This window comes from Hemitrygon akajei, chromosome 6 (genome assembly GCF_048418815.1).
Source record: "Hemitrygon akajei chromosome 6, sHemAka1.3, whole genome shotgun sequence".
Classification (NCBI taxonomy): domain Eukaryota; kingdom Metazoa; phylum Chordata; class Chondrichthyes; order Myliobatiformes; family Dasyatidae; genus Hemitrygon; species Hemitrygon akajei.
In genome coordinates, this window is record NC_133129.1 from 183,202,654 (window position 1) to 183,220,359 (window position 17,706).

General features: G+C 45.5%; 1 protein-coding gene across 1 annotated transcript in view; it reads right to left on the reverse strand.

Moving 5' to 3' along the window:
- Window positions 1-469: 469 nt before the first annotated feature.
- Window positions 470-17,706, reverse strand: part of LOC140729742 (ovochymase-2-like) — a 28,504-nt gene continuing 11,267 nt past the window's right edge. Inside the window, exons 6-11 of the mRNA XM_073049885.1 lie at window positions 15,884-16,035; window positions 9,637-9,832; window positions 7,616-7,648; window positions 5,322-5,463; window positions 4,784-4,923; window positions 470-3,163 (exon numbers count right to left, since the gene is read on the reverse strand). Coding sequence (XP_072905986.1) covers window positions 3,009-3,163; window positions 4,784-4,923; window positions 5,322-5,463; window positions 7,616-7,648; window positions 9,637-9,832; window positions 15,884-16,035 — 818 coding nt within the window. The 3' untranslated portion in view covers window positions 470-3,008. The remainder of the gene's footprint in view (window positions 3,164-4,783; window positions 4,924-5,321; window positions 5,464-7,615; window positions 7,649-9,636; window positions 9,833-15,883; window positions 16,036-17,706) is intronic.

Below are 17,706 nucleotides of genomic sequence, written 5' to 3' on the forward strand. Positions count from 1 at the left end.
CATCTTGTAAACCTCTGTCAAGTCACCTCTCATCCTCATGAGGTGACCAGAACTGAACACAACACTCCAAGTGTGGTCTAACCATGGTGCTACAGGATTGCAACATTACTCTCACAGCTCTTGAACTCCATCCCCCTGACAAATGAAGGCCAGTGCACCACATGACCTTTTAAGCATCCTATTAACTGTGGTGGAGACTGAGCTACTGACTGTTTAAGAGGTGTCTAGATGAGCACGTGAATCACCCATCCATAGAAAACTATAGACCAGGTGCTGGAAGATGGGATTAATACAAATTGGTGCCTGTAGGTCAGTATGGAGGAGTTGGGCTGAATTGTCTGTTTCTATGCTGTCTGACTCTATAACTAAAATCCTGTGCAGAAAATGGTATTGATTTTCCTCAGTCTTCAAAATAAATGCTCTAAATTAGGCAATTACTTAGACAAATGAGTAAAGAAATACCAAAGTGAATTATTCAAGAAGCATTTTAATTTCTATCATATTAAACTCTAACAACTTATGGATAAACACAAAAGATTTTGCAGATGCTGGAAATCCAGAGCAACACATACAAAATGCTGGAGGAACTCAGCAGGTCAGGTAACATCTGTGGAAATGAGTAAAAACCCAGCATTTCAGGCTGAGACCCTTCTTCAGGACTGGGAAGGAAATGGGGTGATAAAGGAAGATGAATGGTGTGGTCAGGTGGGTGGGAAAGGTAAAAGGGCTGCAGAGAAAGGAATCTGATAGGAGAGGAGAGTGGACCATAGGAGAAAAGGAAGGAGGAGGGGCACCAGGGGAAGGTGATAGGCAGGTGAGCAGAGGTAAGAGGCTAGAGTGGGGAATAGAAGAAGACAGAAGTGGAAGGGAATTTTTTTTAACTGGGAGAAGAAATCAATATTCATAACATCAGCTTGGAGGCTACCCAGACAGAATATAAGGTGTTGCTCTTCCACCCTGAGGGTGGCCTCATCTTGACACAAGAGGAAGCCAAGGACCAAAATGTTGGAATGAGAATAGGAATCAGAATTAAAATATTTGACCATTGGGAAGTTCTGCTTTTGCCAAATGGAGAGGAGGTGCTCGATGGGGCTTATCAATGTAGAGGAGGCCACCTCGGGAGCACCGGACACAATAGATGATCCTAGCAGATTTGCAGTTGGTGTTGCCTCACCTGGAAGGATTGTTGAGGGCCCTGAATGGAGGTGAGAGAGGAGGTGAATGGGCTGGTATAGCACTTAGGCTGCTTGCAAGGTTAAGTGCCAGGAAGGGGGTTAGTGGGGAAGGATGAATGGACAAGGGAATCACACAGGGGGCAATCCCTACAGAAAGCGGAGGGGAGGGAAGTAAAGATATATTTAGTGGTAGCATCCCTTTGAGATGACAGATGTTGCAGAGGATGAAGTGTTGGATGCAGAGGCTCATGGGGTGGTAGATAAGAACAAGAGACACACTATCATTGTTAAGACAGCAGGAAGATGGTGTGAGTGTTGATGTTCAGGAAATGGAGGAGATGCGGATGAGCGCAGCATCAATAGTGGATGAAGGGAAAACCCATTCTTTGAAGAAGGTGGATCTGCTAAGGAAAGCCTCATCCTGGGAACAGATACGGCAGAGATGAAGAAACTGAGAAAAGGGAATAACATTTTTTATAGGAGATAGGGTGGGAAGAGGTATAACCAAGATAACCATGGAAATCAGTAGGTTTGTAAAAGATGTCAATTGACAGTTTGTCTGTAAGGATGAAGACAGAGATCAAGAAAGGGGAGGGAGGTGTCAGAAATAAACTATGAATTTAAGGGCAGGTGGAATATTGAGGAGAAGTTGATGAAATTGACGAGCAGAGCATAGGTGCATGAAGCACCACCAATGCAGTTGTCAATGTAGCACAGGAAGAGTTGAGGAGTATTACTGGGAAGGCTTGGAACATAGACTGTTCTACGTAGTCACTAAGGGCCAGGCGTAGATAACTGTGCAGGTTCCCCTGGCCACCCCTCAAGTCTGAAGGAAGTGGGAGGAGCCAAAGGAAAAATTGTTGAGGTGGGGAACCAGTTTTGCCAGACGGAGGAGGGTGGTAGTGGAGGGGAAATGGTTGGTTCCTTTGTCAAGAAAGAAGCGGAGAGTTTTGAGGCATTCTTGATGGCGAATAGAAGTGTATAGGGACTGAATAACAATGGTGAAAATTAAGCAGTCAGGGCCAGGGAATTGAAAGTTACTAAGGAGATTGAGAGCCTTTGAAGTATTGTGGATGTAGGTGGGAAGGATCTGAACCAAGGGGAGTAGAATGGAATCAAGATATGAGGACATGTGTTCAGTGGGGCAGCAGCAGGCAGAGATAATAGACTTTACCCTGACTTACGGATAAGCAGATTTAAACTATAAAATCATTACTGTGCTTAGAACTCAATTTGATTCAGGTTTGAGTGCTCTGCACAGCTTTAGCGTAGTGAATCTGTGGAATTCGTTGCCACGGAAGGCCATGGAGACTAATTCATTGGATATATGTAAGCTGGATTATAGGTTCTTGATTAGTCAGAGTGTCATAGGTTACTGGGAGAAAGCGGAGAATGAGGTTGAAGAGGAAAATAAATCAAACATGATAGAATGGCGGAGTCAACTTGATGGGCCAAATGGCCTAATTCTGCTTCCATGTCTAAAAATACAGTTTCAAATGTCAATTTCCTATGCTGGGTGGGTTTGGAAGGTTCGTTTGGATGGTCTTGGAGAGTAACTTCATTCTGCAGAATCTATCCTGAGACAAAGTGAACTGGAGTGGTTCAGTTTCACAAAAGAGACACCAAACATGGTGGGAGGGCAGGGGAAGAGCTCGAGGAGAATGGAAAAAGTGGGAGTGATGGAAAGCTGGATAAACACAGGAGGAAGAAAGATGTTGGTGAGGGAGCTGGATGGAAGTGGAAGAGCCCTGTATGTAGGCTGGAAGAGAGGGGCTGAATAGCCTGTCTCAGAAGTGAATTGCAGGCCCTACGTTCTCTCTGGCAGCACATCCCTCACACAAGAGATTGCTGACTGTTCTTTGGCTGTTGGGTGGTGTAAACCAGCCAGATACCACCCGAGGTACTGTTGGATCTGACGGTGAATTCCACGGTTAATGCTGAGCCACTGGACCAAATGGGGGGAGCAAGTCGGCCACCACACAGTGTTGCTGGAAGAAACAAAAAATACGAGCTTGATTTTATAGAAACGTAAAACTGTACAGCAGTGAAGGAGGCCAATGGAACAGAGCACTGCATCTAAACCCTACTTCCTTAGCAACACACACAAAATGCTGGAGGAGCTCAACAGGTCAAGCAGCATCTATGGAAGTGAATAAACAGTCGATACTTCAGACTGAGCCCCTTCATCAGGACTGGAAAGGAAGGGCAAAGAAACCAGAATAAGAAGGTGGGGAGAGGGGAAGGGGTACTAACTGGCAGGTGGTAAGTGAAATAGGGTTGGGGTAAGATGGGTGGGTGGGGGAGGAAAGATGAAGTAAGAAGCTGGTAGGTGATAGGAGGAAGAGGAAAAGGGCTGAAGAAGAAGGATCCTGATAGGAAAGGAGAGTGGACCATGGGAGAAAGGGAAAGAGGAGTGGCTCCAGACAGACGCTGTGAGCAGGTAAGGAGATGAGAAGAGGTAAGAGCGGAACTGGGGAAGGTGAGAGAATGGATGAGAGGGGAACCAGAGGGAAGTGAGGAGAAGAGAAGGGGTGAGAGGGGAACTAGAATGGGAAAGAGAAAAAGCTACGGGAGTGGGGAAGAGGTACCAGAAGTTGGAGAAATCTCTGTTCATTCCATTAGGTTGGAGGCTGCCTAGACAGAATCTGAGGTAGTTTCTCCAGCTGGAGGCCAATGGATCAGACTCACTCCCTCACCCTTATCCCATATCCTAGCTCACTACACAAAGTACAAAACTGTTTGTATCATGGTTTGGCATGACAATTCGAATGCAGAGGAGTATAAGAATTTGCAGAGAGAGGTGGATAGCCCAGTACGTCACAGGAACATCCCTCACCACCATCAGTAGAATCTCCAGGAGATGCTGCCTCAAGAAAGCAGCATCCATGGTCAGAGATCCCCTCCATCCAGGCCACGCCATCTTGGCATACCCACAACTTACTAACACTAACCATATGCCTTTTAGGAATGTGGAAGGAGACCAGAGGAACCAGAGGAAACCCATGCGGTCACAGGGAGCGGAGGGAAATGAACACCAATCTTACAGCTGTCACTGTAATGTGATGCACCAACCATGTGGCAATTTGAATACACAGGAAGATAGGAAATTGCCCAGAGAGTAGTGGATTAAGCTCAATGGTGCATTAATCATTGGTGCATCTGTCCCCACCAGCGCTGTATCCATCACCAAGGATCGTTGGAATCTAGAAGGATGGGGGGGGGGGGGGGGGGGGATCTCATTGAAACATTTCAAATGTTAAAAGGCTTAGACAGAGTAGATGTGGAAAGGATGTTTCCCATGGCCAAGAGGGCACAGCTTCAGGATAGAGGGGCGTCCATTTAAAAGAGAGATGCGGAGAAATTTCTTAAGCCAGAGGGTGGTGAATTTGTGGAACTTGTTACCACAGGTAGCAGGGGAGCCCAGGTCATTGGTCATATGTCTTATGGCCTTAATATTTTCCAGCTTCTGTCACTATTCCCACTCCCCCATTCTCACCTAGATTCACCTATCTTTTAGAGTTCAGGGTGGCATGGCCCTGTGTGGCTTGAAGACTTTAACCCCACCTGGGCAAGTTGGAGGTAGATACTATTTCTCCAGCAGGACTTACCCTTCAAGTTTTGGGCGAGAGTTGCACCATCGAAGACGGAGAGAGAAATCCTGCAGTCTTCACCATCCAGAATGCTGTTAAAAGCTTTAACTTCAAGTTTAATAACTCTGTTTTTCGGTGCGACAATCCTCCACAAGCAACTGCGATACAAGAACACAAGAGCCAGCATGGATAACTTCATTCACGATTGCTCTGAACTGAATCCAGAACTATAGATCAAGTGGTCAGCCAGAGACATTTTTCCAAGACGCAAACGGCTAATACGATGGGGCATAATTTTAGAGTGAGTGGAGGAAGGTATGGAGATCCCCGGAGTAAACTTTCTTTTACACAGTGAGTGATGAGTGTGTGGAACGCGCTGCCAGGGGTGGTGGTAAAGGCAGATATATTTGGGACATTTAAAAGACTCTTAGACAGATACACAGATGATATAAAAATGGAGGGCTATGTCAAAGGGAAGAGTTCAATTGATCTTAGGGTAGGTTAAAGGTTCGACACAGCATTGTGGGTTGTTCTATGTATCAGTGCTGGATCGTACCTTGGTTGGGTAATGTAACCAGATGATCGGATCTCCCCCCGAGATCCCATCAAAATTACATCCGTACATCCAGTGGAAAAGTTAACCATCTGGAGCAAGTCTGCAGGAGGCCGCACGTCCTCTGGACTCTCCAGATCTGCCCCTACTCGAGAAACAAACATAAGGTCACAGGCAAGTGTGCTGCACCTTCACAGCCCCATAGGAGGGTTAAGTGGCTCTTTCCAAAGCAGATCTCACACACACACAAGTAGAAAGAAACACAGATGCAGGCACACAAAAATAAAGAGACACACTTGTGAGCACACACACACACACACACACACACACACACGTGGACACACACACACACACACACACACACACACACACACACTCACACACACGTGGACACACACACACACACACACACGTGGACACACACACACTCACACACACACACTCACACACACACACACACACACTCACACACACACACACACACACACACACACACACACACACACACACACACACACACACACACACACACACACACACACACACACACACACACCTGGGAAAGCCTGAGCATTACATTTTTTTTATACAGAGTCTAGTTCTCTGGAAACAATTGCATTTGGCTTCTTTCCTACCAACAAATTGGATGTTCTGCCTTTTGGAACACGGCTAAGTGGAAATTGCTGGCTGCGTTTCCTACATTACAGGACTGAATGAACCTTAAAAGCACTTCACTGGAGGTACTTTGGAAAGGGTTTTTACTGTACTGGAGTGTTCTACGTTCTGTGTTCTATAAATACAATGCTTTCACAACCTCTGGGACATTCCAAAGTACCTCCAATGAAGTGCTTTTGAGATGCATTCAGTCCTGTAATGCAGGAAACTCAGCAGCCAATTTCTACTCAACCATGTTCCAAAAACACAGCCAACCATTTAACTTACACTATGATCAATCGAACCCTTCCCTCCTACATAACTCTCCATATTTCTATCATCCACATGCCTCTCTAAGAGTCTGTTACATATTCTCTCAACAACTTAACAAGCAAATAATTCAATCAACCCTGATACACAATGTGTCTTCAACAAAAGAATTCCAACTCTGCTACTTAATTCCAAATTATGCTGATGAATAGAGGTCGAGAACTGGCTTGCAATTCTCTATTGATTTACAGATTAATTTTTTATATTATTTTTACTTTTTGAATTATTTTTATGATATTTTGTCAGCAAAACACAGGAACTGATCATAGAGGGATCAGAAGTGGAAAGAGTGAGCAATTTCAAGTTCCTGGGTGTCGATATCTCTGAGGACCTAACGTGGACCCAACATCTCAATGCAGCTGCAAAGAAGGCATGACGGTGGCTGTATTTCAGGAGATTTTGGTACGTCACCAAAAACACTCACGAATTTCTACAGATGTACCATTCTGACTGGCTGCATCACTGTCTGGTATTGGGGGGAGGGGGGCTGAAATAAGCTGCAGAGACTTGTAAACTTAGTCAGCCCCATCGTGGACAATAGCCTTTGTGGTATCCAGAACATCTTTGAGGAACAATGCTTCAAAAAAGCAGCATCCATCATTAAGGACTACCAGCACTCAGGCCATACCTTGTTCTCATTGCTAACATCAGGGAGGAGGTACAGGAGCCTGAAGACACACACTCAATAATTCAGGAGCAGCTTCCTCTCCTCCGCCATTAGATTTCTGAATGGACAATGAACCCATGAACACTACTTCACTACTTTTTATTTCTATTTTTGTATTATTCAGTTTAACCACTTTATATATATAAAGACGACAAATGGCACTAATATTATACCTGAATCTGATTCTGACTTGAGCAGGCAGACCTGTCTCTATCAATGGCACTGAGGTGGACACAGTTGAGAGCTTCAAGTTCCTAGGTGCACATCGCCAACAATTTGCCCTCATCCAACCACTGCCAAGAAAGCTCAATTGTGCCTTTACTTCTTCAGAAGGTTGGGAAAATTTGCCTTATCCCCAAAGACCCTCACCAATTTATACAGACATATCATAGCCCAGTACATCACCACAACCCGATCTGCCCTCATTGACACTTCTCACTGCCGTGGTGAAGCAGGCAACATCATCGAGGGTCCATCCCACTCAAACATTTTCTCTGCTCCCCTCTGCCGTTGGGCAGAAGATACAAAAGCCTGAAAGCACATTTCACCAGACTGAAGGACAGTACCTATCCCACTGTTATCAGACACTTGAACGGAATGCTCATACACAGAATCTCAAATGGTTTTAAGAAAGTGCTTAACATACCTGGTAAGATTGATCTGCTGTGCCGTATTAATTCTGCAATAAAAAGTACACACGTTCAGTCCTGCTGCGCCATATCAACTTGACTTTACGTGCAACGATTGAGAAGGAATTATGAGGTGAGGGGAAAGGTGTGAGAAACATTTGGGGGGCCACCACGGTAGTGTCGCAGTTAGCGTGATGCTCTCACACCTTTGGTATCGAGTTTGGAGTTCAATACTGGCACTGCCTATAAGGAATTTGTACCTTCTCCCTATGAACTGCATGGCTTTCCTCTGAGTGCTCTGGTTTCCTCAAGTAGTTCAAAGATATACCGGTTAGTAGGACAATTGTTCACTGTAAATTGCCCCATGGATAGGGTTTCAATAGGTACATTTAATGACAGAGAAATGTCTACAATATACATCCTGAAATTCTTTTTCTTCACAAACATCCATGAAAACAGAGGAGTGCCCCAAAGAATGAATGGCAGTTAAAACGTTAGAACCCCAAAGACCCGCAAGCTCCCCCCCATACAAAAGTAGTAGCAAGACAATGAACACCCCTCCCCCCACCAGCAAAAAACATCTGATAGGGTAGGGGTAATTCTGTGTTGCTGGGAAGTGTGGCTTGTTGAGCAGGAAGGGCAATATCTCTAAATTAAATAAATAAATTCAGTTTAACAGCATCATTCACTGAGAGGTAGAGGGCTGAATAAGGAACAATTTGAAGGCAGTACTGTATATGTGGGAAAGAGGCAAGGAGACAAAGGGACAAGAAGGTATCGAAGAGGCAGAATAGTGGTGAGTGATACACAGTGAGAGCGGATGGTAAATCCTTGGCAAGGCGCGGTAGCGCAGTGGTTAGCAGTACCAGTGACACAGGTTCAATTCCTTCCACTGTCTGTAAGGAATTTGCCCGTTCTTTCTGTGACTAGATGCTCCGATTTTCTCCCACATTCCAAGGACGCATCGATTAGGGTTAATAAGTTCTGGGCAGGCCAGGCTGGCGCTGGAAGTGTGATAACTCTTGCAGGTTGCCACCAGCACGTCTCCGGACTGCGTTGGGGAGAACGTACAAACTCCTTGCAGACAATGGTTGGAATTGAACCCAGGTCACTGGCACTGTAATAGCATTATGCTAACGGCTACACCACCATACCTCCCCGGTACAATCCAGGTTTTGTATTCTATGCGGATACAGCCCAGTCAATCACAGGAAAAGCCCTCCCCGCCAGTGATCCCATTTACAAGGAGCATTGTCGCAGGAAAGCAGCTTCCATCATCCAGGACCCCCACCACCTGGGCCATGATCGCTTCTCATTGCTGCCCACAGGAAGGTGGTACAGGAGCATCAGGACCCTCACCACCAGGTTCAGGGGCAGTTATTACCCCTCAACTATCAGGCTCTTGAATCAGATGGGATAACTTCACTCACCCCAACACTGAACTGATTCCGCAACCTACAGACTTACTCTTAATGACTCTATGACTTGTGTTCTTGATATTTATTGCTTATTTTTTATGGATTTGCTCAGCTCGCTGTCTTTTAAATGTTGGTCATTTGTCTGTTTCTGTCATGAGCGGTTTTTTCATTGATTCTATTGTTTTTCTTCCCATTTACTGTGAATGCCCACAAGAAAATTAATCTCAGGTTTGTATATGGAGACACTTAAGTAATTATATAATTACATTTCAAAGTACAGTTATTATCAAAGTATGTACACAGTACACAACCTTCAGATTTGTTTTCTTGCAGGCAGCCGCAAAACAAAGAAACACAATAGAACCGGTTGAAAAAACCCACACAACAAAAACCGTCAAACACCCTATGTGAGTAAAAAAGAAAAAAATTGTGTAAACAAAAAAATACAAATAACTCACAGCAGAACATTAACCACAGAGTTACTTTGAACTTTGAGTAAAGTGGATGTAGCCAATCACGTTAGTGAGAGCGCTTCAGCTCTAAGAAGCTGCCCTGTCCAAACCCATTGCTTCGAGATGTTGAGCCAATCCCAGTGAGTTACAGTGACTTCAGTTCCATACCGCTGTTCATGGCCTGGTGAATCCACAGTATCACGGACTTCACGTTGGTGAAGATGCTAGGGGTCCCTCTTTTTTTGAATGATTTCCTTCCGTTATCCTTCCAGCCACGACCACAGCCCATGCCCCATGAGGAGATTCCGGCCAGGGTCCAAGCCCCTCTGTCACTCCGGCACACCAGGGGGCCTCCTGAATCACCCTCCGAAAAGAAAAGTAGAGACGTGTCAACTCACAGGAATAGCACAATTATTTATTCCTTAAGCCCATCACCCCTACTGGGGCAGAGGCCACCGATGGCAGCTCACCAGAGTCCTCTGCCCTGGGCCAGTCTTTCAGTCTGTCAAGGTGTAGCCCATCAAAGATCCTCCCTCACACAGGGATGGCTTCCGTAGGTGTTCCTGTAGCTCTAGGTTGCTAGCCCCATTCCCAGCCCTCCTCCTTTTGCAGTCACGCTTGGGACTGTCGATGGCAGAGTTATGACTAGCACAGAAAGCACCATCCAGTACAAGGCAGCCCACTTGATTGGTACCCCTTCCTCAAGCATCCAATCCCTCCACCATCGATGACCAGTTGCAGCAGTGTGTACTATCGACAAGATGCACTGCAACAACACACCAAAGCTCCTAAAGCAGCACCTTCCAGACCCATGGCCACTACCATCTAGAAGGACGAGAACAGCAGATACCTGGGAACACCAGCACTTGGAAATCCCCCTCCAAGTCACTCACCATCCTGACTCGGAGACATACCCAGTTCCTTCATCGTCACTGGGTCAAAATCATGGAATTCCCTCCCTAACAGCACCGTGGGAATACCTACACCTCAGGGACCGCAGTGATTCAAGAAGGCAGCTCATCACCACCTTCTCAAGGGCAACTAGGGATGGGCAATAAATGCTGGCTTAGCTGGTGACGGCCACATCACGTAAATGAATAAATAAACATAAAAGGCACAGATGAAGAGAAACACCGGTGGCCCTTACCAGGGTATCAGTCACCTAGTGGACCCCTCACAGCGGTTCTCCACCCTCCCTACACCCCTGTTAACAGGTTATCAGTGCATTGTTCTCCCTGGGAGCTAACTATTCACAAATGCAAGCACACAGTTCGCTGAAATTGGCTGCACACAAACAAATCACTTTGCACATTGGCTTTACCAATCAAGTTGTGGAGTTGGGACATCACATTGCAGTAATTCACGTCATTGGTGAGACCGACTTGAAGTATTGTGCACAGTTTTCATCACCCCATTATAGGAAAGACTTTGTCAAATTGGAGAGGGTGTAGAAGGGATTTGCAAGGATGGTGCAAGGGCTAGAGGGCTGAGTTACAGGGAGAGGTTGGCCACACTGGATCATATTCTCTGGAGTACAGGAGAATGAGGGGCAGCCTTATAGGAGAGTGAGGGGTGACATGGACTAGAGGGCTGAGTTATAGGGAGAGGTTGACCAATGGATCATATTATCTGGAGTACAGGAGAATGAGGGATGATCTCATAGCAGTTTATAAAATGGTGGTGTGGATAAGGAGGTCTCAAGTAGTATTGACACAGGGTTTGGGAGTCTAAAACTAGAGGACACAGATACAAGAGGGGAGAGATTTATAAGAGACCTGACCTTTACATTGTAGGTTTACAGTTTACAGTTTATCTGTCCTATGGACTTTGAATTATAATTTATGAACTTATTTATGGTCATATTTTGGTTTATATGCTGTGTGTGATATATGTTTTCTATGTGCACCATTCCTCCATTTGGTTGTATATATGTACAGTCAGATGACAATAAACTTGAGGGGTGAGTGTTTGAAATGAGGTGCAAGAGGAAGTGATTGAGGTGGGTACATTTGCAGCTTTTAACAAACATTGAAGAGTCCCTCATCATCCAGGCTATACTCTCTTCCTGCTGCTGCCATCAGGAAGGAGGTACAGAAGCCTCAGGACCCACACCATCAGGTTCAGGAACAGTTCCTCCCCTCCAACTGTGAAGCTCTTAAACCAGGGGGGATAATTCACTCAACTTCACTTGCCCCATCACTGACATGCTCCTGCTCTTTGTCTTATTTTCTTGATATTTATTGCACATGTATTTATTATTATTAGTTTGCTCATTTGTTTTGTTAGTTCATTGTATTTATTTATTTATTGAGGTACAGTGCGGAACAGGCCCTTCTGGCCCACCGAGTCACACTGCCCAGCAATCCCCTGATTTAACCCGAGCCTAATCACAGGACAACTTACAACGACCAATTAACCTACCAACCAGTACGGCTTTGGGTTGTGGGAGGAAACTGGAGCACCCGTGGTCACAGGGGGAATACGAATGCCTGCAAGAAAATGAATCTCAGGGTTGTATAAGGTTTCATATACAGTGTGTACTTTGGTAATACATTTACTTTGAACTTTGAACATGCATGGAGAAGAGGGGTTTGAAGGATTATGGGCCAAACATGGGCAAGTGAGACTAACAGGGTTGATGCTGTGGTCAGCATGGACTGGATGGGCCGAAGGGTCTCTTTTATACTGTGCTACTGATAAACCAGCTGTCATGTTTCCTATAATGGATGCTTCCCAAAACATAATTCAGCAGCTGTTTAAGAGAAATTTAGGAGTTTTTCCCCTCTGGTGATATTACATTCCCAGACCTGAACACTAGTTCAACGTTCTGCACATCACAATTTTAGCGTCATGGTAATGCTACCTCGTGAAGTTTAACTCTTCAATGCCTTCTGTGGGAAAAGGAGAAGGGAATTCCAGTCCTCATGTCAGTTCTGCCAACTCAGCACAGTACTAACTCAGACCTTCCGGCCAATGATCTTGTGCAACCTTATAATCTACCCCATGATCAGTCTCACCCTTCCCCCCCACATATTCCTCCATTCTTCTATCATCCATCTGCCTACCTAAGTGTCTCTTAGAGTTTGAGTCGGTGGTGAGGAAGGCAAATGCAATGTTAACATTAATTTCAGAAGGTCTAGAATACAAGAGCAGGGATGTGATGCTGAGGCTTTATAAGGCACTGGTGAGGCCTCACCTTGAATATTGTGAACAGTTTCAGGCTCATCATCTCAAAAAAAATGTGCTGGCATTGGAGAGGATTCAGAGGAGGTTCACATGGATGATTCCGGGAATTATGTATGTTATATGAGGAACGTTTGATGGCTCTGGGTCTGTACTCGCTGGAATTTAGAAGGATGAGGGGAGATCTCATTGAAACTCTTCGAATGTTGAAAGTCCTAGACAGAGTAGATGTGGAAAGGATGTTTCCCTTGGTGGGGGAGTTAGGACAAGAGGGCACAGCCTCAGGATAGAGGGGTGCCGTTTTAAAACAGAGATGCGGAGAAATTTCTTTATCCAGAGAGTGGTGAATTTGTGGAATTTATTACTACAGCCAGCTGTGAAGGCCAGATCATTGGGTGTATTTAAAGCAGAGATTGATTGGCCATGGTATCAAAGGTTATGGGGAAAAGGCCAGGGAGTGTGGCTGAGGAGGGGAGAAAAGGATCAACCATGATTGAATCGCACAGCAAACTTGATGGGTCAAATAGCCTAATTCTGCTCCTATGTCTTATGGTCTTAAGTGTCTCTAATGAATCTGCCTCTATCACCACCACTAGCAACACATTCTATGCACCCACTATTTCTGCTAAAAAAAAATCCTACTTCTGACATCCCCCCACACTTTCTTCCAAACACCCTAAAGTTATAACGCATTGTATTAGCCATTTTCACTGCGGGAAAAATGTCTCTGGCTGTCCACCCTTTTTATGTCTCTTATCATCTTGTACACCTCTATCAAGTCACCCCTCATACTTCTTCTCTCCAAAGAGAAAAGCCCTAGCTCGATCAACCTATCCTCATACAATATGTTCTCTAATCCTGGAGGCGTCCTAGTAAATCTCCAATGCACCCTGTCTAAAGTTTCCACATCCTTCCCAACTTAGGCTACCAGAAATGAACATAATACTCCAGGTGTGGTCTGCTGGCTAAGCCCATCACTCTTCTGGGTCAGAGGTTCACCAGAGTCCTCTGTCCTGGGCCAGGTTTTCAAGTTGTCTCTAGGTGTTGCTCATCTTCTTGGTGTCAAATCCTTCCTCTCCCAGGGATGGAGCTTCGGAGTTTCTACTGGCATTGCTGTTTTTACAGCACGCGGTTGCTGGCCCCGTGTCCAACCCTCCTCCATTTTACTGACGGGCTTCGGAACATCCATGGTGGAGTCAAGTGTGGTCTGACCAGGGTTCTATAGATTTGTAACATTACCTCACAACTCTTGAACTCAATTCCCTGACCAATGAAGGTCAATACACCATGCTCCTTCTTAACTACCTTATCAACTTGCAGGGCAACCTTGAGGGACCAATAGATGTGGGCCCAAAGATCCCTTTGTTCCTCTACGCTGCTAAGAATTCTGCCATTAACCTTGAATTCCACCTTCAAGTTCGACCTTCTATAGTGAATCACCTCACAATTTTTGTGCTACGTTAGTTTAAGGCAGCAGAATGGTTAGGCTAACCCTCAAAGCTTGGGACTGAGTGAGTGCATCATTCCCAGAGGAACAGTCTGTGCTCACTGATGAAAACGAGTGTTAAATTGTTCAGGATCGGGAATGGTCTCACGTCTATTTGGAGGCCATGCTTCACCCTCGACAACACTGACGGGACGTAAAGCTGGGCTGAGGCGTGGCAGCTGGATTTCAATCCGAAACACCTGTGAAGTAATACATCTGGAACGTGAAGGCAAATACAGTATTGATGGAGGGAATGTTACCAGTGTGGAGGAACAGAGGGATCTTGGGGCCCATTTCGACAGAGTCCTCAAAGTTGCCGCATAAGTTTCGAAGGTACATTTAATGTCAGAGAAATGTATACAATATATATCCTGAAATGCTTTTTCTTCACAACCATCCATGAAAACAGAGTATTGCTCCCAAAGAATGAACGACAGTTAAATGTTAGAACCCCAAAGTCCCCCCCAGCTCCCCCTCCCACGCATAAGCACCAGCAAAGCCATGATCCCCCTCACTCCACCAGCAAAAAAAAAGCATTGGCACCCACCACCGAGCACTCAAGCGTGCAGCAAAGCAACAGCAAAGACACAGATTTGCAGTTACCCCAAAGACTACTCGTTCACCCAGTATTCGACATACCACAGGCTCTCTCTCTCCCTAATAAAGGAGAAAGAGGTGTCTCCATTTCATCAACTTGACAGGCTGGTTAACAAGGTGTACGGTGCGCTGGCCTTCATTAGAGCTCAAGAGCCATGAGGTAATGTTGCAGCTCTATAAAAGTGATTGGACCACAGTTGGAATATTGTGTTCAGTTCTGGTCACCTCATTATCAGAAGGATGTGGAAGCTTCAGAGAGGATGCAGAGGAGATTTACCTGGATGCTGCCTGGATTAGAGAGCGTGTCTTATGAGGACAGGCTGAAGGAGCTGGGGCTTTTCTCTTTGTAGCCAAGGAAGGGAGGGGACTTGATAGAAGCGTACAAGATGATAGGAGGCAAAGATAGAGTAGATGGCCAAAGTGGAAATGGTTTATAAGAGGGGGCACAATTTTAAAGTGTTTGGAGAAAATTATAGGAGGTAGGTCAGATTTTTGTTTCTGCAGAGAGAGTGGTAGGTGTGGAATACTCTGCTGGGGGTAATAGTAGAGGTAGATACGCTAGGGGTATTTAAGAGACTCTTAGATAGGCACATGGATGATAGAAAAATGGTGGGTTATATATAAGGGAAGAGTTAGATTGATACTAGAATAGGTTAAAGTGTCAGCACGATATTATGGGCTGAAGGGCCTGTACTGTGTGATTCTATTTAGCTTCTGCATTTCATTATGAACTGAAGCTTTACCTCAATGCTCTTAGTGGGATCTTTGATTATTTATTTATTGAGATACAGTGCGAAATAGGCCTTACCGGCCCTTCAAGCCACGCCACCCAGCAGTCCTCCGATTTCATCCTAGCCTAGTTACAGGACAATTTACAAAGATCAAGTAACCTACCAGCTGTCTGCCTTGGGACTGTGGAAGACCAAAGCAACTGGGGGAAACTCACATGGACACAGGGAGAACGTACAAACTCCAGCGGGAATTGAGCCCGCGTGGCCTGTACTGTAAAAAGTTGTGTTAACCGCGACGTGCTGCCCAGCTGGCTGAGTTGTTTCCGCCAGCCAGGACAGCTTAGCAGCACCTTGCTGGCCTTAGGACAACATGCAGGATGCCAGACAAACGTAATCCTTCCTTTATTCTCTTCCTTACCTGACAGGCATCCCTTCCCCCACCGGGGAACCCCGCGCAGAGAAGCGTTTCACCCTTGAATTGTTTTATTAACAGCTTAATCAAGTTTAAGCAGCTCTGGAGGTCCACGATGGGTAGCTCAACTTCCTGCGGAGTGTTCGATAACTTCCCATCTAGTGGACAGCACAGAGATTCAAGAATTCAGTCATTTCCAGTCATTCCTTCATTCATACGTATCATGTTGTCTGACGTGGGCGATCATGGTCTTTCCATGACCATGAGTGTTCTTAGCAAATTTTGCCACAGAAGTGGTTTGCCATTGCCTTCTTCTGGGCAGTGTCTTTACAAGATAGATGACCCCAGCCATTGTCAATACTCTTCAGAGATTGTCTGCCTAGTGTCAGTGGTTGCATAACCAGAACTTGTGATATGCACCAGCTCCTTATATGACCATCCACCACCTCTACCAGAGCTTCAATTGACCCTGATCAGTGGGAGGGAGGCTAAGCAGGTGCTACCCCTTGCTCAAGGGTTACCTGCAGGCTAGCAGTAGGAAGGAGTGCCTTACACTTCCTTTGATAGAGATGTATCTCCACCCCACCACCCTAATTTCACTTCCAGTACACAAGTGTAAAGGAAAACAAAATAATTCTTTATCCGGATCCGCTGCAGCACATAGAAAAACACAATAAGATAAAGAACACAATAAATATAAATACATAAGCTGGCGTATATACTGTGTGTAGATGCATTGAATGTCCATAAAGCACTTCATTACGATTGATGTCAGTGCCACTGGCTGATTGTCATTTAGTAGGTGTCACGTGTAGGTGTAGCGTTCTTTGGTACAGGGATGACAATGGCTGATCTGACACATGTGGGGCTAACACTGAGATATGCAGGTGGGACAAGAGATGGAATAAACGTAGACGCCTGTTTATTAGGAGCAAGTAGAGACCTTCACGGTCGCTAAGTCAAAATCATAGAACTGCCTCCCTAACAGGAAATCGCAAGGACTGCAGTGGTTCAAGAAGGCAAGTCACCACCACCTTCTCTGGGAATAATTCCAGGATATCAAAGGGTTAACGTACAAGGAGCATTTGACGGTTCTGGGTCTGTACTTGCTGGAGTTTAGAAGAATGGTGCGGGGGGGGGGGGGGTGGAGAAGAATCTCATTGAAATTTATCAAAAATAGAATGGATGTGGAGAGGATGTTTCCTATAGTGAGGGAGTCTAGGGCAGAGGGTGCAGCCTCAAAATAGAGGGATGTGCATCTAGAACAGAAATAAGGAGGAATTTCTTTAGCCAGAGGGTGGTGAATCTACAGAATTCATCACCACAGCTGGCTGCAGAGGCCAAGTCATTGGGTATATCTAAAGCAGAAGTTGATAGGTTCTTGATTAGTCAAGGTGTCAAAGGTTACAGGGAGAAGGCCGAAGAATGGGGTTGAGAGGGATAATAAATCAGCCATGATGGAATGGTGGAGCAGACTCAATGGGCCAAATGACCTAATTCTGCTCGTACAATATGTCATGGTCTGATGGTCTTCTCAAGGGCTGCTAGTGACATACAGTTTAACGTTGGCTCAGACTTCGAAGCACATTTCCTTGAATGAGTGAAACAGGAATCACTACAGCAGCTGAGAAAAATGGTCTGGGGAAAAAGGATTTCAGACCTAAGGTTTGGTGGAGAGGCAGATATTCCTCTCCTTGGAACAGTGAAGGTTGAGGGGAGATACGAGGGATCTGGAGCAACACACAAGGTGCTGTATCAACTCAGTGAATCCAGCACAGGGTCTGTGGAGGGAGACGGCCGATCAGCGTTACAGGTCCAAATGACTAGAG